The sequence below is a fragment of the Juglans microcarpa x Juglans regia genome, chromosome 5D (genome assembly GCF_004785595.1).
Source record: "Juglans microcarpa x Juglans regia isolate MS1-56 chromosome 5D, Jm3101_v1.0, whole genome shotgun sequence".
In the NCBI taxonomy this organism is placed as follows: Eukaryota; Viridiplantae; Streptophyta; class Magnoliopsida; order Fagales; family Juglandaceae; genus Juglans; species Juglans microcarpa x Juglans regia.
This window is the reverse complement of record NC_054602.1, coordinates 6,427,123-6,447,384: the sequence shown is the minus strand read 5'-3', so window position 1 is coordinate 6,447,384 and position 20,262 is coordinate 6,427,123. Positions and strand designations below refer to the sequence as shown.

Sequence of the window (20,262 nt, the reverse complement as noted above, 5' to 3'; positions counted from 1 at the left end):
CCAAAATGTCGCCTTACAACTACTTTTAGTAAAAATTAGTTTTTCGAGCATTTTTTAGAGGAACATTTCTGCTAAAATTCCTTTATGACTAGGAGAGAGATTTTTATCTGAGTACATGTTTTTTTTTCCCCCAAGGAGAAATGATATCAACGTTGCTAAGTTCCGCAAAAGAAATATGATCACCACAAATATCCACCATCTTATGAGTTTAACAGAATTCCAGATAAACAAGAATAAAAATAAAATCGACCAAAATGAAAGGACATGCTCACGCTTGCACCGTCTAATTAAGAACAATGATTCAGACTTTCATTGTCCCAACGAGAAATGTTTCTTCCAGCTAGGCAAAAAAACAAACTCAAAACTGCTGGACTTCATAAAACGTACTTCTCATTCTAGCAGATCTCCTGAACTCTAACTGCTAGAATGGCGCAGCTCAGGGCGGACGAAATCAGCATCTGCAGGAACTGAAATGTCAACAGTTGGTCTTAATTGCGCACAGACTTCAATAGCTCCATGAACAGGATCAGACAGGAAGTTGCTAATTAGGTCCTGGTTGATGGGAGCTCTCGCATCCACTGACACCAGAGCCTGTTGAGTAAGAATGTAGTCGAAACGCGGGGCCCACTTTCTTGCTCCTAACCGTGCTGTCGTAGAACAGTTATCAACCATGAATGAGACTCCCCTAGCATGCATGAAAGGGTTTAGAGAATCAACCGCTTCAATCACACTTTCATTAATGATTTCTGAATATGAGTGCCCCTTCTTCCTCAAGACCTCAATCTGTAAGATTGAATTCAAAATTCACAAGGCGAATAGACCATTGTGAATAAAACAAATTTTCTGGCTTTCATCCTAAACACTAACATTCAGAAATAACATCAACAGATTGATCTTAACAATAAAGGTCAAACCAATTACCTGAGCCATCATCAGTGCCACAAAAACCCCAGCAGTGAAAGGATACAATGGGCCCAAGTCACCTCCAGGTCGTGTTGCTCGGACACGCTCACCAACTTTCCACATCCGTGTTTGATCTATCTTGCCCATTGGGAATGCTGGTAACCCTTCCTTTTCCTGTTAAAGTTTTTCAGTCGTAGCCACCCAGAACCAATTGTTTAATCAGTGACTAGATATAATAAAGTCATCAGAAGAGGAACTGTTTTAATCAGGAAAAAAAACAAAAAAACAAAACAGAAATCAAAATTTAGGGTATAGACATACATAAAATCGACGTCCTGCCAAAACAACACTTCGAATCTCACTCCCAGTAGCAACATCTTCATAACACTCGTACAAGATGTCCATACAAGGATAATATGCAGCACTATATGCAGAGTGAAATTCCTTTTTGCCATCTTCTGACAATGAGTTGTACACAGCCAACATACCCTATAAACAGACAAAGTCAGAATACGTTAGGCCAATAGAACAAATGAGAGAGAGAACGAGAGAGAGAGAGAGAGGCCAAACAAAAGGAATTAAAAAACAAATCCAACCTTTGTTGAAATGGTCTTTGATATTATGCCTGTTATGCACTCAACAGTATTCTTGTAGGCCAGATCTTCACTCATTCCATTCTCGGTGTATCTCCTAAACAAGGACTCAACAACTCCATGAACAGCACCGAGCAAAATACCTACACGCCAGGAATTTAATAATGGCATCTGGAAAAATCTTAAAGCAAATGAGAGGCATAGCTGGAAAAGACTACACACTCACCTCTCTCCCCAAAAATGTCACTCCTATACTCCTGCTCTAGTGTAGTGGCAAAAGTAAAAGGAGAACCAAGTGCAACTGACCATCCCAATGCAACATCTGTAGCTCTACCATCAACATCCTGCTCAAAATAAATAGGCCAAAAATTAATCAAACTCATCGTTAAACCACTCATGAAAGCTCAATAAAGCAGTGCATGGAGAGAGAGAGAGAGAGACCTGGTGAACAGCAAAACTGGAATTTATTCCAGCGCCATTTATCTCTTTCCCTTGAACATAGAGTCTCCTTACAGAAGGCCCCATCCCCTTGGGGCAAACAGAACCAATAATTATCTGCCTGCAGCACATAATTATCTGCCTGTAATTATCTGTTTGGTTTCATGCGGGAGAAGACTTCCTTATAATTATCTGCCTGCAGCACATAGGAGGGAAATCAGAGCCACCAAACAGAACCAATAATCATAGATATATCACAATAGTGAAGTATTGGCACAAAGCTAGGTGGCATCTTCAGCAGGTAGCAATTGATTAGCAAATTATTTAATATTACAGGAAGGAGTTGCATTTCGCAGCGCAATATGCACTACCTTCCCTTAAGGTGCAGGAATGTTATCTTAAAAAAATTATCTGAAATATTTGGAATTCTTTTTCAATAACATGGTAAACTTGGGGGAGTTTGGAGTTTGTCTGCCACGAGAAGCAATATACCTGAATCTGACGAAAAAGTAACTTGGCAATGCTCCACAAGGACACCGACTTATTTAAAGAGGATTCTATGTGTTTGAGGCGTAAGACTTCACAAGAAGCCCTTCTTTAACCTAGTGGGAAACACATGGGAAGTATAATATTTGAAGTATTTGATCAGTGGGAAATGACTAATGACATCTTTTTCAAGAGTTAAAAGAGTCTTAACATTATAGATCTCCTTGTTTTCCATTGCAAAGTGGCTTCTGATCTCATGCATCATAAGTTCTTGAGCCTCTGATTCTTTTTTCTAATTAAGGTTTCAATTTCTTGGTTGCTAGAACTCTGAACCACCATTCTCTAACATCTTTGAGGCGTTTGGAAGAATAAGTGAGAGAATAAGAAGCAAGGTACCTAGAGTTAAGTTGAAAAACTTGATCTCAAAAACATAAATTTTCTCCAAAGAAACCATAGAAAATGAAAAGAAAGATAAATTCATTTTAGCATTTTTATTTTAAGGAGCTCAGAAGTGTCACTTATTCTACTTATTCAAAAACATAATGTTACATGTAACATAGAAAATATTTTCAGGATTAAGCCCGGTGGTTTGATAACAATTTTAGATAGATTTACTCCAAAGAAACCATACTGCAAATTCAAATATGAGCTTCAATCGCATTTCCAAGGTAAAAGTTCTAAGAAAACTAATGCGTCGTTGATATAGTGATTAAATGTTTCGTGTGTCAACAACATAACGTCTGCAATCAAAACAGGGAGTGGAGCAATGTGGAAAACTACCATACTAAACAAGCACATCAATTACTGCTATTAGGAGTCACCACTGCTACCACCATGTTTATTTAGGCTACTGCTACAACTTCTAAAACTAAGTTGCTACACCTCATCATGACTTTCGGCTCTCAGGTGCATCTCTTCAAGTACTGGTTGTAAGGTGGATTAAAAAGTCTTAACTCAGCTCTGCAAATGCAGAGTTTTGTAGAATCTACCAACCTGTGCTGCATCGGATATCAGTAACAGCACAAGATCACTGCCTGCAACAGTTTCCCAAATATCACCCAGACTTCCAGTCTCCTCAGTGAATCCTGCAGCACGAGCTTCAGCAAATGACCGAGAGCCCTTCCTCAGTCCAATCTGCATTACAAAAAGCACCCTTAGAAAAATAAGTGAGAGGAACAAAATTAAAGGAAGTATATCCTCGATGAATAATATGAAAAGCAAATACTTCAAAACACAAAGCAGTAGGAACGTAGAAAATGCAGTGAATAATAACAAACAGGAATTCACCTTCACCACAATATCAGATTTTGCCTCTGCAAGAGAGTCCCTCAAATTCTGTGCTTGGGCAGGTCCCTTTGAAGATAATATGAATCACATAAGTAGAAGAAGACAACAAAAGATAGATTAGGATATAACTATATAAGAACCATTGCTTGACCGTTCCAAATTATTGAAGGCAAAAACAACAAAACGCTGGGATTATTTCAGGTCATGCAAAAAATTTCCAGATAGAGCAGAACGCATTTAATATCGACAATTCACACTCCAGAGAAGTATATTACATCAAAATGAATAAATAGAACAAGTAACAAAATAAGCACTCAATGCTTAAGTAAATGAATCCATACAAATAAAAAGTAAGAAGTAATGATTATGAAACCTGGGAACCCCAGCCAATTACTCCAATCTGTTTAATCCTCTTGAATGCATCAGGCTTGAATGCATCAGGCAACAGATGAAACAAATCCCGCCCTCCTCTTACAATGTACTGCACATAAATAAAAAGAAAATTACAAAAAAAAAAAAAAAATACAGGACCTAACAAAAATATGTTCCGTTTGTTGCAGATGTTATACGGGGAAAAAGATAAAAATGTGATGAATAGCAAATCCATTTCCTTTTTTTTCAATTAAATGACAGCTCCATGGGACGCAAAACGTAAAACCACTGCTCAACTGAAGCCTAATCAATAACTGGGCTTAATGTTTAGTTTGTTTAAACAAAACCAAAGAGAGATTGTGTATTCATTTATTTCCCAAAATCAAATTTCACGTTAACCAAACAGAGGCTGAGTTGTTGCAAAAGATCTACCTCGTCGTGGCCAGCGAGAGAGACCTTCTCCTTCCTGAACACGGAGCTATCGAAGTTAAGTGACGTCGTGGGAGTCAGGGAAGGGGCCGAGACCATTCGAGCCGAGAGCGACGAGCGTCCGCTTGACGAGGCATTGTTGGTGCGTACCCGATAAATCAGGGACTCTAGATTGGGTGAAGAGGACGATATAAACCCCAGATTGAATCCAAAGGTTTTAGTTTCAACTTTAGACGATGATGAAGAAGAAATGGATGGTGTAGAAAGCGATGGTGTAAAAAAAGTGGCCGCCATTGTTGAGTACTGCGAGAGAGAGAGCCAGAGAGAGAGAGAGTTCAGGTTGTGCTTGGTTGTTGGAACTTAAATCAATCGTTAATGTAACTTCCTACTTTTTTAATTTCTATAAAAAAATAAATTCATTTCAATCTATTTAATACATTTTAAGTTAAAAATTTAAATTCATCTCAATTTAAAAAAAGTTAAACTCATCTCAATGAGACTTTTAAAATATTATTATTTACAACTTAACTCATCTCAACATTCAAACGTAGACTAAGGCTTGGTTTGGTCGTTGAACTGCACTGAGATCAACTTAGTTCAGTCTAATTTTAAATTGAATCTAACATCCAAACACTCAACTCTCAAATCACTAAACTCATCTCAACTTAAAACCTCTTTACATATGGGATCCACAATATTTTCAACTCGACATCTCTTTACACGCAGGATCCACAACATTTTTCGAATTCGTATAAATATATTTGAGTAATGATATACACACAACACATTATACAATACATTACACAACAATATTATAAAATGAGGATATTATTGTAAAATTATGTTACTTTTATAAAATGTTTTACAAAAATATCCCTTATGTAAAACATAATTGTGTAAAGTATTGTAAAAAAATGTTGTGTGTAAATCATTTTTAAATATATTTAAACTCATTTTAACATCTAAATACATCTAAATTCATTTTAAGGGTCTCACAAAACTTATCTTACCATCTCAACTCACTTCTATTCATAAAAAAACTCAACTTATCTCAACTCAACTCAATATCTAAACGCAGCCTTAAAAGTGAGGCTTGAGTCGTTAATATTATATTATATAGAATAATGCTACACACAATTGTAAAGTGTGCAAACATTGTGCAGTTATATTAAAAAAGAATAAAATTTATTATTAAAAAATTATTTTTTTATGTGGTCCTGTATTTATTTATTTTTTTAAAAGTAATTGTGTGATACTTACACATTTACAACTGTAACTATCATTTCTTTATTATATATGTGACTCTGTGCCTGTTCTCAGTGGAACAGCAAAACACGTGGGGGAAGAAACGGCATCGTGAGCAGTTCAAAAGGACAACCTTGTCAGTCTCGTGTTCACTGTGGCCAATGGTCAATTTTGTCGAGTTTTTAGAGCATTAACATTGGCTCCATCAAAATTTTTTTTAAAATATAATAAAAAATATATATTTTTTATAAATTCAAAATCTCTTTAAATATAACCTTACATTAGATTAATCAAAATAATAATATAATATAATTTTTTTGATAATAATTTTTTAATTTTTTTCATGTTTTATAATTATATTAATTATATGTTAATTAATAATAATATTTTTTTTTCACATATTTCAAAACTGAACATAAAAATTAAAGTGAAATGACGTTCGGAGGAAAAATAAAAACTAAAAAGTAAAGTAGTTTGAATAATTTTTATAATAAAATATTACTTTTAAATATGAATAATATATTTTCAAATTTGAAAGTGTACTTAAAATTCCTATAACTCATGATTCAAGATTTTACTTTTTAAAAAAGTTAATATAAATCATTTTATTTCATTTTTTAAAATTTTGGAGATGCAAATGCCAGTCCTCTTAATTAATCACGTTGTGTTTTTTTCCCTCAAAATAAATATAAAAACAAAATCCAATAAGCAGATTTGGCAGAATGTCTTTTTGCCTTTTGGGACGTTCAAAAGGTCCTCCGGCGTTCGCCCGAAAAATAGAAAAGAACCTTCCCCCAAAACCTTTTGTATTGTCAATGGCAGACAAATTGAGATCAGCATGTTTTGGAATTTGAGATTTTAGAGAGTATTTAGATGTTAAAGTGAGTTAAGTTAAGTTGAATTGAATTGATAAAATATTATTAAAATATTATTTATTATTATTATTATTATTATTTTAAGATTTGAAAAAATTAAATTATTTATTATATTTTATATTGAGATTTAAAAAAATTATAATAATTAATTGAGATGAGTTGTGTTTCCAAACGAAACCTTATACAATTTGAGCTGTATGGCTCAAAGAAACAAAACAAAAGGGGACAGGCAAAAAGCTTTGCTACTTCATCATATATACACACCACACGTCACATTTATTTTTATTTTTTTTTAAAATTTGATTTTATTATTTTTAAATTAATTAAATTCTTCTATTCATAATTCATACACAACACATTTGGTAATAGAAAAAAATTAAAAATTAAAAAATTATATGTAGTGTATGGTGTGAGAAAGATGAGTATAATTTTTATTAATGTACCTTTGTGGTGCCACGTGATTTATTAAAAAATAAAAATAAAAACACAAATTTTAAAGGGTATAAAAGAGTTTTACTTTTCACATCTTTTGTGTTTTCAAGCATCATTTTCTTTTAAATATTTTTTTAAAGTTCCTTAATATTTATATAAGTCATGTTAAAAGAGACAAATTGAGTGGAATATAAATTAGGGGCCGGGGCATAACAACATTACTCGTTATATATATGGTTGGTGCATGGTAATTAAGTAGTAGACAAAATTGTAAGAGATTTCACAAACCCAGCCCTGATCAAATTAAATACTGCCACTCAAATTTTTTAAGTGATTGCAAATTAGTTGGTAATTCGAAGGAAATTTGTATATTTTTTTCAAAATTATAATACAAGTTTATATACGTGCAGTTGAAAATTTGACAGCGTTTTAAAGCAAATACAATGAAACAATCAGTTAATTTCTCCTTATTATATATCAATGTTATAATCAATAATGAATATGTGTATTAATCTGTTTATCAAATGGCCTTCAGATTAAGCGGCATATTCCTTTAATTAAAAAAAAACAAATTACATGGTCAGAATTAATCCACGTGAGTGGAAGATAATTTATAGCTAGGGAATAAACCATGCATGCAGCGAATAGAAAGCTGAATAGAATTTTTTTTTTTTATTTTTTTTATGCAAACTAAAGAAGAAACCTTCTAGTTGTTTTTTTTTTTAAATACTTTCGTCTGTAAAAAAAAAAAAAAAAAATCACGTAGCTTAATTAAGTACTTCATAATAATAATAAAAAAAAATAGAAAAAAGAGATCATTCATTACTTGCATATATGCATTTCAACTCAACGATCAGGTTTTAATTTTCTTGCATATATTATGAGGAATCTTATAGGGTATGACATATTTCTATTTTTAAGGAAATGGGAAATTTCATTCCTATTTCTCAATAAATTATATTATATAGATATATATTATATAGAAGGTATATATATACGTGCGTACGTAGTACTGTGAGAATAAGGTTTAATTTCAACTCGATTAAGGACACCGAACCAAAACAAAGTTTAGATAATACATATGTATATATATATAATTAATGCTAATATATTTTCCCTCAAGGAAAATGCTCTTCCCGCTGGGAGCTCTCGCTGGGGGCTCCTGTTAGGATTTTTTATTTAATGATTAAGAAAATAATTTTTAATGATATTTATAAATTTTTTTTATTATTTTTAAATATTTAAAAGTATTAAAAAAATACATATGAATTACAAGTAAACAAAAAAAACATCCGAAATACACTAGCGGAAGCCCAGCGATGGCTGTAGAGACATCCTTTCCCTCAATGATATAAAAGAGTTAGGTAATTCTTCAATATTTTAACTGCACAATATTTGAGTTCTTTCTGGACAATATATATATATATATATATATGTATGTATGTATATATTGAATGATAAGATCAATAAAACCCTCCTAATCACATGAATACAAGGAGCTTCTTAATTTGGATCATTCAATATTGTTGTATTTTTAATTATCTAGCGAAACGTACGGTAGGAAAATTTCATTTGGGTACGACAGTTTTCCTCATGATCTCCTAAAACAAACCTGGTCTCGATCCTTTTCTAATAAAGGAAGATACTTAAGTACTAATGTAATATAAAGAGTTTGCAAGTTTTAAGGGGATTAATCATTCTTTTTTTTTAATTTATCTTTTTGAAAACTTAAAAGTCAAACTATGGTAAGGTCACGATCTTCTTTCACTCGTAGACAATTTTGAAACTCCATTCTAGCTGTTTGATCATTATCTTTTACAATTTACACAACAACGTCCACATGATGAAATGTCGATAAAAAAAAAAAAAAAAAAAAAAAAAGTATTTTCAAACAATCTTTTAAGTTTGATCATGACCAAGCAGAGTGAGAACATTTTCCACGTATCTCAATTAAAGCTTTGAAATCTATGTATATTTATCATTTATTTCAAGCAAGAGCTGGTGGCGCGCATTATTTATTTGAAACATTAAATTATTAATTAATCAATGTTTCGTTATTTTTTCGGTTGCGAACTATTATTTATACACTATTGTTTGAAAATCAAAGAGGTACGTACATAGTTGTGACACAGCACTATATATGTTGCTTTAGTACTGAAATAATATTCTACCACAAGAGATATGGTTAGCTAGCTTATAATTTAGTGTAATCTCTTGGTTATATATATGCACGGTATTCATGATGATTAATGTATTTTGGGGATCAGTGAATACATGATCGAGGGTTTGGCTCAAGATTATCCATTTCATTTTAATTCCGAGATGTTATATATGGATGATTTGAAAATAATAAGTATTTTTTTTTTTGGATATAATATTCCTCTAGAAGGGAAAAAGGAAACGTTTTCTTTGTTCTATTAAATGAAATTTTATTAAATATTGGTGAGACATTAAATAATTAAAAAATTATTTTGTATTCTTCCTTATACTTGTCAATCGTTTAATATCACATCATGCGATTATATACTAAAATTCTAATTAAGAATTACCAATATCATGTTTTTTTTTTCAAAATAATCATGAAGTATTTGGAGAAAATTTAAGAATCTCATGTAACTAATAATCATAGTGTACATACGGACAGCAGTGTTTCCTTGACGCAACTAAGGCGTGTAAATCCAACTACCTCCTAATGTATATACATATATAACTATATCATGATGCATTGGAATGAAATATGATATTGACAAATTGTAGTTGAAAAATTACTATGAATATGTCCTTACGTTAGCAACTTTGTGACTCCCTCGTCATAAACCATTGTTGCTCGTTCCTTGCTTGTCTTTCTTTCTCCGAAGTCTGTGTCAACGCCATTCTGTTTCCTCTCCTTCTTGATCATGCATCGAAATCCCAGCTGCTAAGTTTCACGGCACCGAATTCTCTTCCCCTAACTCTCATTTCCCGAAAACCTTGCCGTCTTCTTACCTCGGAATGCTCCAGTTCAACACCGTGGAGAAGGAAAAAAATGTGAAAATGTTTTCTCATTGATCTTCTCCTCCACAAACCACCCCACCCTTGTCCTTTAGCCTAATGGAAGGTATGACCAAACCCACAACCAAAACGACGACGACGACAACAAAAACAACCACCGAAGTCACCACCACGACCACTTTGATCAGCAGCAACGCCTGTCCACAAAGCGTAAAGCTTTCTTTCTGGTTTTCCCCCACTGCTCGCCCTCCTGGTTTACTCTCTTCAAGCTTTGGTTCATAGTATTTATATTAGAAACATTGACACAAATGGATTCCTACTCCAATTCTTCGTATGATTATAATCCAAATCCTTCATTCCAGTCTGATTTTAAGAGGCTGTTGGATCCGTTTTCGCATAGTGTAGAGGGGTTTAATGGGGTCATGCTAGGCGGGTCAGCGCTCATGTCTCACTCGTTAGTTTTGGATAGCGAGAGGGGAGAGCTTGTGAAAGCTCCGACAATAGTTGGGAAGAAGGGGGTATCGGAGGCAAAGGCTCTGGCGGCTTTGAAGAGTCACAGTGAGGCAGAGAGGAGGAGAAGAGAGAGAATCAACGCTCATCTTACAACTCTTCGTGGCTTAGTTCCCTGCAATGAAAGGGTAAATTTGTTTTCTGTACTCTTGATCATAATCAATATTCAATAATATACAGTAGCACAAACAACCATGCATATCGGTTATATTTAATGATAGTATTGGACACTGATCTGTTCATTTGATCTGTCTAGTACTATTTCCTTTTCATTTTTTATTTTTTTGTCTGTTGGCTTGCATATCATGAATCTAAATATATCGTTGAACTTAAAAAGTTAAAGAAGTTGAGGGAGAAAAAGATCAAAAAGAAGAAATCATTCAGATTAGCTTCGTAAACTAAGGTAGCTTTCTAGTAATTTTCGCCAAAAATTAACAGAGTTCTCTCATAGACGAATCATGTAAACTAAACACCCCGCAGCTTAGAAGAGGCTGGGAAAGAGAGATCTTCAGATTGCGAGGGAGAGAATGGCATTAACTGAAACTGAGCCTCTTGGAATTATTATACCTTTCTCTCTTTTCCTAATTTCATTTCATAGAAAAAGAAATCACTTGGCATTCTTCAATATTGATACACCCACCTTTGCAGCAGGTGGAAACGAACGCATTCTTCACCCGGTATGATACACCCCCTACACCACACCCCCCCCCCCCCCCCCCCCCCCCCCCCCCCCCCCCCCCCCCCCAACAAAAAAGGATTATAAGATAACGATGACAGATGTTGGCGTCTGATGCAGTTTGCTCATGACACGATGTACATATAAATTCTTGAATTTCTTATAGCTAGCTATAAGATCAACCGCTATGATTTTTGAGAATTATCTTCTTTACAGTATGTAATGAAAAGTACTCAAGGTGTTTCCTGGAAACGAATTCGGAGCGTTCCAAAGTCATACTATTCAACAAACATCCTGAGATGATCATCTTATGTGTATAATTGAATTAAATAATAGTCTTTCATTGCATTATTTGTGCTGATCTTGGATTATCACCTCTAGACCTAGGAGTGGCTATAGCCAACTAGGAGAAACGTAGATAATCTTAATATAGTATTAAAAGGTTGTTCAAATTAAGACCTTTGTAGCTAACATATATATACAATAGCTCTTGATGATATTAACATTTTCTTAAGTGACCCCTGCAACCTGAAACCCGGTTAGTCAAAAGTAACTTCCCTAACTACAATATGTCTCATTTGACTTTGCTCGTAATCTATATATATATATACGCAGATTGTTCATAACTTCATAGTCCTGGATGAGTGAGTTCGGTTCCTTTTCTTTTTTTCTTTTTTCTTGGCAATCAATAATCTATCATGCAGGCCTGTCCATTATGCAGGTGTGTATATATATATATATATATATATATATATATATATATATATAGGATTAGGAATGAATTAATATTCAAGTATTTTGCCGAAAGCAACATGTGGTTAATATGCTTGCCAATGCACGCCATCTCGAGAGTAAAGAAAGCCATGATTCACCGTTTCGTACTTGTTTAATCAACCTGCTCCCAATCCCTTTTTGCCTCTTTAGCTTAATATATATGAATTATTCAATATTTATTAATTTATCCTCCGAGTTCAGTCTCAGACGGTGTATATGATGTCGTCTCTAGGATGACATATGTATCTGAAAGTGACTTCGGATGATCACGTTTGGATTGTAGGCACAGAATATTGCCAGCTAGCTGTTGAGTACTATTAATATATATGTGTGGCTGAGGTTTGTGATACTTACCTTCAAATATTTTATTATTTTTAGGAACGTAAGCAAGACGTTTTTTGGGAGAAGAAAACCATTAATTTTTGTCGAAGTACTTCAGGATTGGTGCTACCAAGTTTCTCTTTAGTTGGATACAATTTGCTTGTATCTTCTTGCCTTGCTAAAACTGTCTAAAGTCAGATTTCAGCTTAGCTCCTTGTTGGAGGAGATTTTCTGTACGTAGCTGTGATTGAGAACTAGAGTAGATTGGTCACGATCGTGGGTAAGAATTTCTAGGTCAATTGCAGGTACCTGTGTTAAAGAAAAAGTATGACGTTGCTGGTATTACTTGCTAGCAGCTGTTAGTAGTAAATTATATACTGATTGAGGTATTCCCAGAGTTCCCTAAATGATCTACAAAGTTAGCTGCATGTGATAATATATACTACAGAAAAACTGTTTATTTACGACCAGTTAATTCTAGCGAAATGACTATTTATAACTAAAATTAGTTGCAAAAAATCTTTTGATTGTAATAAATTAGTCACAAAAGTCATTTTTCTTGTAATGAATAAATAACTAAAGAAGATCAGAAAAGAAATGTGCTGAATGCTGATCATCTAGCGTAATTAATAGTACTGTGTGTTTTGGGCTTTAACCTTGTCGTTTAATTGACATTCTCAGATGGACAAAGCCACGTTGCTTGCCGAAGTAATCAGCCAATTGAAAGAATTGAAGAAGAAAGCAGTTGAAACAAGCCAGGGTTTCCTCATTCCCATGGATGCCGATGAAGTGAGAGTTGAACCGTGCGATATTATTGATGGAGCAGACGATGGAACAATGTCATACAAGGCGTCTCTCTGCTGTGATTACCGACCACAGCTTTTCTCTGATCTAAGACAGGCTGTTGATTCTCTTCAACCTGAGATGGCGAAGGCGGAAATATCAACCTTGGGAAGCCGGGTGAAGAATGCGTTCGTTTTCACCTGCTGCAAAGGTGGGTGCATCAATATTGAAGAATGCCAAGGGGTTGCTAGTACCGTTCACCAGGCCTTGAGTTCTGTACTGGATAAAGCTTCTGCCATACCAGAATACTCACCAAGAACAAAACACGCAAGCAAAAGGCCAAGGGTCTGATCTTTTTTTGACACCTTGTGATGTAAACCCAAACTGACGCGTAGCAGATCTTGGTCCAGATTTTATGTTGATTACTGAACTATTTTGAGAAGCAGATCAACGTAAATTTGACGGTAAAAGATGAAGATCGCATGGGTTGGCAAAATATTGTGCAGATGTTGGTATTTTAACCATAATTTTGGCTATAAGTATCAAAATGCACATATGAGCTTAATTCAAAAAGCTCTTTTTGATGCACAAGAAACACGTCATGGTCACTACACTATGCCCGGTGCTTCCAGTTTCATAACTCTGAAATCAACCATTTCTCTTTCGAATCGTCATTTTAGGTTATTTTTTTTATTTTATAGAAATGTTTTGTTGTTGCTTTTATAGATGATTTTTATTTCGATTTGGGCCGGACTTTTTGTGAAATTGATCTTATTTAATTAAATATTTTATTTTTATGCAATAATTGAGACTTTGCATTGTCAAGCAAAATTATCAAAATCTCATATTTCCAAAGCTATTAAATCCTGAAGTGTAGGTTTCAGAACCAGCTTTTGACTTTTATGAATAAATCCTATTATTAGACCTTCTTTTATCGATCTAAATCCTTAATCTCTATTAATTAACTAATCTTCAGAATAATTCTTATTCTACTCGGCGTCACCTCGGACTCTAGTTCATCCTCATGAAAGCCTAGCCTAGCTATATGCTATTACATTTATGGGCGATTTTGTATGATACGTTCGTGGCCTTATCATGATAACATTTTCAAGATCATAAGGCTACTATTCAACATGTATGATATGTTAACCAATATTGACTATTCATCATTTTTATATATTAAACATTAGTTAATATACGTGTGTTTTGAATAGGATGTAGCCTAACAGACGACTTTATATTAGCATAATCATGAGCTTCACTGTGGAAGCTTTATTAGAGAGTAACTTGTTAAAAGTAACAATGAACCACCTAAAACAAACACAGAAAGATTGGAGTTAGGAGTTAGCCCGGGAGGAGGGGTTGAGAGAGAGGAGAAGGATAAGAAATCAACTTTAATTGCTCAGATATTATTTGGTTTGTATATAATAATAACACAATAACAGTACATCCATTAGAGCTAAAGTTATAGTTCCAAAGTTCATATCGACTGCTTGCATTCGCCAACGTGTCACAGTAGCCTTAATAATTAAGTGATATAAGTATTTCCTGATTAATAAAAAAGGCCTACATTTTTCATACAGAAGCTAAATATATGAAAAAGTTGTGTAATGAAAACTTACACACAAAGTAAGTGGGGTTTTAACAAGCAGATGTTAGTCTACGGATTAGCGTTTATTAATTAGGGCCCATGAAAAAAAAAAAAGAGAAAAAAATGCCTACATTTTTATGTAATATACACGAAATAGGTTGGTTTTCAACCCATTATGTTTTGCCTACTTATATTTGGAAAATTTGTTGATTAACAATAAGGAAGGGTATAAAAGTGAATTTCAGAATAAGAAATAGTAGCCAAAAGAAGAGAAAGAAAAAATAATAATAGAACAAAAACCTTAACTAAATAAATTGAAGGAAAGCAGGTGTTCATGAAAGTTCTTATGTAAGAAAAAATAAGAACAAGAGTGTGGGAAGCTATCTACTTACGACTCTCATCCCTCAATCAACATAATCATCACTTCTTTGTTCTACATCTTATCAAACTTGCAGAAATAGGAAGACATTATGAAGGTCATCAGATCCATGGGACAAAACAAAATCATTAGAATATGTTGAACTGTACAATTATCTTGTATAAACATGAAACACAGACTAGGAAGATATTGCCATTAACATGAGGCAATCATTTCCTTATCAGGATGCATGAGTTTAACCTATTATCTTAACCCTAAAAGTACTTTCAAGGGAATGTGCTAGCATCTGACAGTATCACACAATCAAACATGTGTGCACCTTCTTATGAAAGTAGCATTACCTAGCATTTTCAATGCTACTTTCAAGGTAAAAAGAAATGTCAATTTTCGTATTTCTTAAAAGGGTAATCACATATTATAGATGTAATCACAACATACATTATGTATGGCACATAAGGAGCTGAATAGCTACAGTTCTTCATAGCAGTGCCGATAAAGTTAAATTTGACCATGGTTGAATGACCAGTTGTTTGGTGGGGTGATTGGCACCACCAAAAGTCAAAAGTATCAAACTATTTGTAATAAAGATGCTTCAATATGTGTAGCAAAATGCCAATGATTAAGCACCACCTCAAACTTTCAGAAGGGAGTGAGGGAATACTGATCAATAAGCATGGGCTTCATTGAAACAACTTATTAATCAAATAAATGGTTTCCCAAAAGCCCAAAACACTCCTCGGTGAATTAGTCCATGAACTGTACATCACATCCACTTATCTTGAACCCAAGTGAGGTATACAACTAGACATACTTAGTACATATTATCTCATAAGATTTTAGAAATCTTCTCATGTGTGAAGATAAATATAACACTACCAAATAGACAATCCTCCACCAAAAAACAACATAGATGTTGACTTAAAAATCCATATTTAAGCCATCGGAGAAAGACGTACAAAATTTTTTTGTATGCTATAAATTAAAGGCCCTTCTTCCAATTGTTATTAACATCAAACCACATAGATGTTGAAATGAAATCCATATTAAAGTTTGTACGTAACATTCAATCTACCAATGTTTCGACCAAGTGCATTCATATAGTCGTTCATTCTTCATCAACAAATTCACTTAAAAGTTGTTCAAGATCTTATGTGAACCTTACTGAAATCTATTAGGACTTATTTAGTAATTAAGGTGCCTGCAGTAAAAACATGATGGATTTGTATTTATAAGTTATGTGAATAATACCATGTGTCCTCCACGTGTGTGGTAAAAATGGATTTATTAAATATTTGCATACCTGATTTTCATATCAAAATTAGTGATCATGTGCACGTCAAATCTACATGCACAAGTGGGATGGAAGGCATGGGTTTGAGTTTAATACAACAACACATGGGCAAAAATTGTAGTGTGTGAATAAAATTAAACTAAGTTCTCAAGATCTAATAGCCGCTTTTTACAACACTCCACAACCCTCAGAGGGAGCTTCTATGGAGAATACATAATTGTAGAAGTTGCCCAACGAATTTATAGAGAGGAAAATAATACTTTCACTCATGGTGAATTTAATCTTCTTTGTCGTCAATTGAGCGCCAAATCGACCTTTTGGAGAATGATCAAAAGCTTTGGGATCCATCATCGAAGGGGTCATTCACATAATCGGATAGCTGCATTTGGCCCTTTTCAGATTAGAACAAGCACGTATAGGATATAATTAGACAGATTATTTAACAAATAAATTCAGATTTTTTGATTGTGGGAAGTGATAGAGATTCCTAAAAATTATTGAAAAGCAATCGGGATGAAGGGGGAGACAGAGATAGAGAGCTCTGATATCGATTATCTGTGTTTGGATTCTATTTGGTCTATATTTTCGATAGATGGTGTGTCCTAGTGTGGGAGGGGGAGGCCACAATACCAGCATGCAACCACCTAAGCATGCATCCATGAAGATGAGACCGGAGAGATCTATGTTTTGGATAATTTCATGAGGGATTTGAACTGGGGGAACCAAAGTTACCTTCGGTGCAATGCCAATTTGTTCCACAAGACATCGATCGACGATCTCCTGCTCCAACACTGGACAACTTTTCCAGTCACTCTGCGTTAGGCTTTGGAAAGGAAGGGTAAGCATTGATTGAAAATAGGGAATGGAGAGTGGAGTCTGAGGGGGAGAGCCGAATGTGCTGCTGCGACTGCCAGGAAAGAAATCAAGTATTTTCTTGTCGATTTGTTGGAGTTGTCTTCTGTGATGTTAGTAGGAGAAATTGAATCTAAGGTAGGGATAGATGGAGAAGACGAAGCTGGGAATATTAGAAGATATTAGACTCGCACAAAACCACACGGCTGAGAAATAAAATAGGTTGATGTGTTTTGGCACCCTGTTAAGAACACCTGCCGTAAAAAAACATATATTATCGAGGAAACGACCAACACAAATTTAACATGGTTATTGCGACGACAATAACTATCGCAATAGGTCACAAATCACCGTAAAAGATGACAAAGTGAATTAAAAACCAAAATTTCCTATATTCGCACTAGAATTCAACGGCAAAGTGACGAACGTCGCATTTAAGTGCGGCCAAATTAAAATCGTCGTAAAAAATCTATTTTCTTGTAGTGTCACTGATAACTATATATATACATGCATCACACATCGTGTGTGTGTGTGTGTGTGTGTGTCTCGTAAAGTAGTACTTCAAATATTTTGCCAAGAATGAAGCTGCATCATCTAGTACTACTTCATGTGTTAGAAATCACAGGCAGGAGTGTGGAAATGGAAATGTTGAATCTCCTAAATATTTATGTATTGCATGATATAACAGATCCAATATAATGTAACTGGTGGTACTTGACATGCAAAATAGAGAACGATACCCAATATTTCTTTAGCATGATATTATACTATTGAGACTAATTTCATTAGATTTAAATTTTTGAATCCAATATTGATGCATCATTTTTCCTTTCAGAGTTTCACTGGATCACTACTCTTAATGACATCTATAAACTTAGAGTTACGGGTCAATCCCCTCGTTAATACCCACTTCAATCCTCTTTGCCTAATGTGCCCCGCTCGGCGAGAAATAAAATTATCTTAATTTTAATTAACAAATTGATAGAACTAATTGAAAATTTTCACAGAATCATTTTGAAAAAAAATAAGGCACACTTTAGACCCACGTGAAAAAAATCCATATTTTCAATGGTTGACCTGATCAATTTATAAAAAAAAAAAAAAAAAAAAGAAGCATAAGACTTACATACACTAGAATTGAATTTATTATTACCCTATTTATTTTAAAATGTTAATATTTTGATTATTAATTAAGCTTTTAAGAAGAATCATATTGATTATTAAAATGATCTGAATACTACGTATTTTGCAAAATTGATATTATTGCTGGCTATCTCTTGACTACAACTTATACCAGTGATTGAACCTTATTTATAAAAAAGCTTGTAGGGTAAACAAGTCAGCCAAGCACCAGTGGTCTAGTGGTAGAATAGTACCCTGCCACGGTACAGACCCGGGTTCGATTCCCGGCTGGTGCAATATTGTCTATAGTATTTTTGGTCCCAGACGACCTCAGAATTCAGATATCTGTATATAGTTATATATACCTTTCTTTCATGGGTGCCATAGACCTTAGAATGGTTTTTTTTTATGGATAGACCTTGGAATGTTGAAACTTATAGCAAGACTTGCACGTACTTAGCATCTGCTTTTTAATTTGGTCGTGACCACCTGAAAGACTCATAATCACCAGAGGTCCCTCTTTTGAAGCTGCAAATAGTTGTTTGAATTAAAAGCAGAGTCAATTATCACCATATTCGCTCGGTTCTCCTGTTCAATTGCAATGGAAAATACCTCAGGTCCTGTTCAATTGCAATGGAAAATACCTCAGGACTTTGTACGCTTCAGGGGCTTTGTACGCTTGAGGATTGGCTGTCTTCTTTCTTCAGCCACAATACTCAAATTCAAATAGCATTCATGTGCTTTTATCTTTATTTCTGTAACTATATACCAAATAGCAAGTACTGATCTGTACGTAGCTGATAATCATGTCTACGATTGAAACACAATACGACAACTAAAATTAAGCTTATCCTTTACAAATTTCTTGCCTTCAATATATATAGATAGCGACATTAACAATATGATCGCTGGCCCTTGATTCGAAAAATGTAGCCTGAAAACGGACGTATGACCACAAGGCAAGATGATAAGGTCAAGTTTTCAAAAAGAGAAGCAAGATTTGCCAAACAAAGCACAAAAGTACCACTTTTTGTGTTATGGTACGTAGTTGACCTGCATGATTTTATATTTCAACTAATATTAGGCTGAAGACTGAAGTTGGCCGCGGACTGATAGAGATTGGCAATCAATATAAACCAAGCTTTCATTGCTTCATGGCTTCGAAGATTTGGAAATGGGTCGGTCAACGATTAAGCTTGATCAATAGAAACACGTACGTACACTACTTGGTTCCCCTTAAGCACGCGGTAGAGCTTGCTTCTTCAAATTTTGAATACACGCCTTTGTCGCCGTATGTTTTCATGATCGGTACATACATGGTGGGGGAAGCTCCAAGCGAGTTTGTGCATGCTAATAAGCGCGCAGAAAAAGTAACAGAACCATTTCCCAAAAGGGCCTGGAAATCCGAAGTCCTTAATTCGAGAGGTTTGAGGTACACTAGCTTTTGCACTTTTTGACATTAGAGTCGCATGCAAAAGCCAAAAAGCATCATGCGTAACATGTCATTGTGGGTGATATTATCCTCGATCGCTAGCTAGCTACAAAGTGCTATATCCTCTGGAAATGCAATTGATGGTAAGTTGCGGAAACTGATGATCCTTATCTGAAAACTACTTCCACCTTGGCCAATTAATTAATCATGTTAGTGGAGTGCCCATTTCGGAGCTGCATTTTCTCGTTATCCCTCGTGTCACATACACTAAAGTACTGTGGGTGGGTTTTATTCATTCATATATATATATATATATATATATATATATATATATATATATATAGTTAATGAATTAGCTAGGTACGTATTGCAGAAAGAGAGAAATTGAACCCCGAGTCCATCCCATGACAATAGATGATCACATGATTCACCTCACCAGGCTACTCGAGATTATATGCATTTAAGTAATGGAGATAGATC

The 20,262-nt window shown here is 34.4% G+C and overlaps 2 protein-coding genes, 1 long non-coding RNA gene and 1 other non-coding gene across 5 annotated transcripts; 2 read left to right on the top strand and 2 right to left on the bottom strand.

The window, feature by feature from the left end:
- Positions 1 to 164: 164 nt before the first annotated feature.
- Positions 165 to 4,852, bottom strand: LOC121266021 (ketol-acid reductoisomerase, chloroplastic-like). The gene is given in 11 exon segments (XM_041169711.1): positions 165 to 783; positions 922 to 1,077; positions 1,225 to 1,392; positions 1,500 to 1,639; positions 1,723 to 1,840; positions 1,938 to 2,058; positions 2,060 to 2,130; positions 3,414 to 3,554; positions 3,708 to 3,773; positions 4,081 to 4,188; positions 4,512 to 4,852. Coding segments are annotated over 11 exon segments (1,749 nt in total). The 5' UTR covers positions 4,803 to 4,852; the 3' UTR covers positions 165 to 414.
- A 5,027-nt stretch (positions 4,853 to 9,879) lies between these two features.
- On the top strand, positions 9,880 to 13,857 carry LOC121266174 (putative transcription factor bHLH107). Its single transcript, XM_041169923.1, has 2 exons — positions 9,880 to 10,689; positions 13,014 to 13,857. Exons 1-2 carry the CDS (start codon positions 10,360 to 10,362, stop codon positions 13,464 to 13,466), a joined length of 783 nt encoding a protein of 260 aa, XP_041025857.1. The 5' UTR covers positions 9,880 to 10,359; the 3' UTR covers positions 13,467 to 13,857.
- Positions 13,858 to 14,496: 639 nt separating this feature from the next.
- On the bottom strand, positions 14,497 to 17,440 carry LOC121266175. 2 transcript variants are annotated; one of them, XR_005940753.1, is made up of 3 exons: positions 17,109 to 17,440; positions 16,637 to 16,755; positions 14,497 to 15,154 (listed from the first exon to the last, which is right to left on the bottom strand). It is a non-coding gene; the product is annotated as an uncharacterized LOC121266175 (long non-coding RNA). The 2 variants fall into 2 exon arrangements; XR_005940754.1 differs by lacking the exon at positions 14,497 to 15,154 and having other exon boundaries at positions 15,203 to 16,755.
- A 1,135-nt stretch (positions 17,441 to 18,575) lies between these two features.
- On the top strand, positions 18,576 to 18,646 carry TRNAG-GCC. The gene has a single exon. It is a non-coding gene; the product is annotated as a tRNA-Gly (tRNA).
- Positions 18,647 to 20,262: the final 1,616 nt, after the last annotated feature.

Bases quoted from the DNA above. Each gene is read 5' to 3' on its own strand.
- LOC121266174 (XM_041169923.1), top strand. From the start codon at position 10,360: ATGGATTCCTACTCCAATTCTTCGTATGATTATAATCCAAATCCTTCA. The intron at 10,690-13,013 runs GTAAATTTGTTT...TGACATTCTCAG, and splicing joins TAGTTCCCTGCAATGAAAGG to ATGGACAAAGCCACGTTGCT.